General features: G+C 32.2%; 1 protein-coding gene across 1 annotated transcript; it reads right to left on the bottom strand.

Annotated features, from left to right (window-relative positions):
- Positions 1-280: 280 nt before the first annotated feature.
- On the bottom strand, positions 281-1,161 carry LOC133292163 (uncharacterized). Its single transcript, XM_061490535.1, has 2 exons — positions 712-1,161; positions 281-394 (listed from the first exon to the last, which is right to left on the bottom strand). The coding sequence occupies exons 1-2, from the start codon at positions 1,159-1,161 to the stop codon at positions 281-283; spliced, it is 564 nt and encodes a 187-aa protein (XP_061346519.1).
- Positions 1,162-4,072: the final 2,911 nt, after the last annotated feature.

Genomic DNA, 4,072 nt, shown 5'->3' with positions numbered 1-4,072 from the left:
TTAAAACATATCCTAACATATCAAAATATAATATTTTAAAAAATTAACGTGTTATTGTATTGTATCTAATATCCCGTATCGTGTTATCGGTGCAAGATAGATAGATGCTACAATATTACATTTATATACTTATTTTCAATTTACTTAGATATACTTCCATTTAGCCAAAGATGCGATAAGCAACAAATAAAAATAAAGTACTGTAGTTATTCAATGAATACCAATTTCGAAAAAAAATAAAAATAAATAAATAAATAAGCAATGCTAATATCACAAATATTTAAAAATCTCCATCTTTGAAAGATTTGGGTAGCATCACGTGGCCAATGGGGTCTCTCTTCGCCTTCCATCTCTTAAACTGTTTTGAGGCCGCTTTCAGTGCCCTGGCCCATTGCTGGATCAAATATATGGGGGGGAAAAAAGAATCAATGAAAATGGACAAAAAGAAAAAAGAAATAAAAACAAGAAATTTACCCAAATAAAAAATACCGTCTCAAAGATTCAAGATAAAATATTTAACACAAATTTTGAGTTAAGAAAATAACTTTTGCTAAATGCCCATATTCAAATTTCTAAAAACGTTTCTCAACATAAAAGAAAATAAAGATACCATAAATCCAGGTAGAATAAGAAGCAAAAAAAGAAAAAGAAAAATGTAACACAAAAATAACAATAACAATGAAACAAGGAAACAGAAAAAAAAAAAAATACCTTTTTGATGATGGGGTTACATGTACCCTTAATTCTTGGAGGTGTTGGGGAGATATCAGAAGCCATCTTCTTGTTCTTGTTCTGTTTCTTGATGAAATCTAGGTTAAGATTGAAGGTAGTGGCAGTGAGCTTCTTCCTAAACTTAGAACCCATCTTCTTGACACTGTTTCTTGCTCCCAACAACTCCAAACCCATGTCATAGGAAAGCTTACTTGGAGTTATGAGATCCAAATCCATGGGACTGTAGGGTCTTGGAACCAAAGGGGACCAAATTGTGCTCTGAGAGTAGTCAAAGTCATAAGCAGAATTATCTGGGAACTTGCAGAGAAGCTCAAGAGACATTAATGGCTCCAAATACTCCACCACTTTTGTAGTATTCAGCACTAGTGCTTGTTCTTCTTCTTGTGCTTCCTCTATTTCCTCTTTCTCTGTTTCTTTTTGAGATTCCATTTGAAATCACAGTGGATAACTTGCTTTTTTTTTTTTTCTCTTTTTCTCTCTCTTTCTTTCCGCAACACTTGCAAGTTGTGATCTTTGTAATGTTGGGGTTGGTTGGGATTTGCTTTGCACGCAACAAGAGGAGAGAGAAACGAAGACAGAGAAAGTAGCCGTTGTAAGTTGTCATGTCATGTCTGTGTTCTCCGAAAAAGTGGATATGATTGTTATCAAAAAAAAAAAAAAAAAGTGGATATGATTTTTATTTATTTATTTATTATGCACTCTTAGATTTTCATAGAATGACAATACTATTTTCGTAAACTATTTTGTGTTTGTAAATTTTAGTAAATTAAAAACCCTCGTCATTGTAATAATTCATAGTTAAAGGTTTTATCTACCTACTAAAAAAAAATTGCTTTCAGTACTAGAATACAAAATAAAAAATAAAATGTTCTTAGATTAGTAAGGCCGCTCATAAATATTTTTTTATAAAGAATTATGCTTTCACATTATTTTTTTATTTTTCTTTTGACAAACCGCATTATTTTTTATGGATTATATTTATCTTATATTACATAAGATAAACAAGTTTTCTACACACACAAAGTAGAGGTGAGTTTCACATCTATTTTTTCTCTCCTCTTATATGTGGATCTCACTTATAATTTTATTTCTATAACATGATATAACTATTTTTCTATGACATAATATAAATATAACTCATCTTTTATATACCTCACCTTTTGTATCAAAATTTTATACAATTATTGGGACCCAGATTATTTAAAAATGATAAAGTAAAGGTTTTGATTTTTTTCTAAAGTTGTTTTGTAGAATAATTTATAAGAAATATTTGTCAGAATAAAAAATAATTGTTTGATAAAAATATTTTAAGATGACTTTTAAAAGTTAAAAAAAATATTTTTTCAAAGAAAAAATAGAAAACTTATTTGACTGGTAAAATTGTTTTTTAATTTCATTTAATAATTTCTTTAATCATATATAAAAATTAAGATGTTTAATACAAAGCTAATCATATTACAAGCCCTTTTTTAGACTAAGTATTCTTTTCCCTTCTATGTGTTATGCTTCTTAAGATTTTAATAGTGTTTTTTTTCTTTTTCAAGATAAATTTAGATTTTCATGATTTTGAACTTCCTACGGATATGTTATTTATACTCCCCACAACTTAGTTTTATTTATTTTTGGCACAAGAGCACTCGATCGATGAGCTACTATTAGGGGAGTAAATGGGCCAGGCTAGCCCAGTCCAGCCTACAGCCCGGCCTACATTGAGCCTGACCTAATCCGTCCATTCAGAGAAAATAGAGTAAGCTTAGGCTTATAAGAAAGCATTTTTAATAAATAGGCCATAGGCCAATTTTATCAAGCTTGGCCTAAAGCCTTGTAGGCTGGCTTATTTAATTTATTAAAATAAAATAAAATAATAATACTTATTTTTTGTGGCAAAGTACCAATATCAACCCTAATTTTTATGTGCACCGCCGCTTCTCACTCTCGGCTTCGTCTTTTCTTTCCCTTGTCTTGATGGTGGTTTAAAGATTTTTAGATGAATGACATTCTCTTGTAGACTTTATTTCAGCACCCAATAATTGTATTTTTCTTATTTCTCTCATTTCTTTGACTCTATTCCTCTACGATATACATTCTAGAGCTGGGGTATTATGTTGACTCTTTCTTGTTTGTCATTTTTTTCTTATGAGAAGTACTAGTGCATGCATGAATGGAACTTTCTTTGCTCTATACAATTATTTTCTTTGCTTAGTATCTACAGTGGGAGACCTACAAGGCCTGTAGGCCATGTCAGGCTTTCTTATTTTTAAAAGTAGGCCGGGCTTGGCCTACAAATAAAGCCTTTAATAGGCCAGATAGGCTGATTTTTTTTTTTATGTAGGCTTGGGCCAGGAAGGCCAAAGCCCAGTCTAGCTCAGCCAATTTACACCCCTAGCTACTATGCTTCAAAGGCTAATTCTTTTTAATTGAGTAGGGATAATATAGAAACGAGAAGAAATTGTAGCAAGAAGCATGAGATAAAAAAATAGTTATTGGATGTGTTCTGGATACCCACTTTTAAGCCCAACAGTTGGACCCTATATCACCAAACTTATATCTAAAACTTTCTATAGGGCATCTCAAGAGAAGCCACAGAGGCTTAACACAAGAAATCCCTTTCTTCCCATGTGCACTTGCTTCCCCTGCACACAGATAGTTGGGCAATATGTCTTGTCTCCTTGACAAAACAAGGCTAGATAATAGCTAAAGAGGGCTCGTTTTCCCATGTTTGAAGATAGACTTGCCCTCTCTAAATATTCCATTTACCCATGGAAGAAAGGATCTTCTCTCCTACTCATTTTCAGATGCTGGCCTCTGTACAGAATCATCCTAGCCACTCCCACACACTCCCACTTGATGCACATCATGAGAAGCCTCTGCAATGCTTTGGTCTTTACCATTGCTATTATAAACACTCTTAAATTGACATATTTCATCCTCTATGGGACTTATTTATGTCCCACTAATGGTTCTCGATGAATAAAAAAAAGGGTATTGGAACTGGAATTCTTCAGCCCTGCTCAACCCTTTAGGCCTAAGTTGGGGATCAATGTTGGGTCAATGGGCTTAATAGGTGGTCCATTCTCACGGTTAAGATGACTGTTAAAACATGTCAAATCCATCGGGCCGAATCGGTATAGGGGCTGGATTTCAAAAATATTCACCTATTCAAACTTTTATAGACTTTTGTTCGAGTCATTAAATTAATAGATTATATTATATAATATTAGGTTAACTCATTTTCTCATTTATTTATTTGTTTATTTTAACCAGATCCAACTTAATTTGATCAAAGTTGATTAATTTAGTTTTACTTTGTTCAAAATTGACCTAATCCAATTATTATCAA

Source organism: Gastrolobium bilobum, unplaced genomic scaffold, assembly GCF_033153095.1.
Source record: "Gastrolobium bilobum isolate Gb01-03AN ecotype WA unplaced genomic scaffold, APGP_CSIRO_Gbil_v1 utg30526, whole genome shotgun sequence".
Taxonomy (NCBI): Eukaryota; Viridiplantae; Streptophyta; class Magnoliopsida; order Fabales; family Fabaceae; genus Gastrolobium; species Gastrolobium bilobum.
Note: the sequence above shows the minus strand (reverse complement) of the source record. Positions and strands in the feature narration are given on the sequence as shown.

Coding starts and splice junctions, on each gene's coding strand:
- LOC133292163 (XM_061490535.1), bottom strand. CDS start 1,161: ATGGAATCTCAAAAAGAAACAGAGAAAGAGGAAATAGAGGAAGCACAA. Junction 395..711: donor GTAACCCCATCATCAAAAAG/GTATTTTTTTTT, acceptor TATTTGATCCAG/CAATGGGCCAGGGCACTGAA.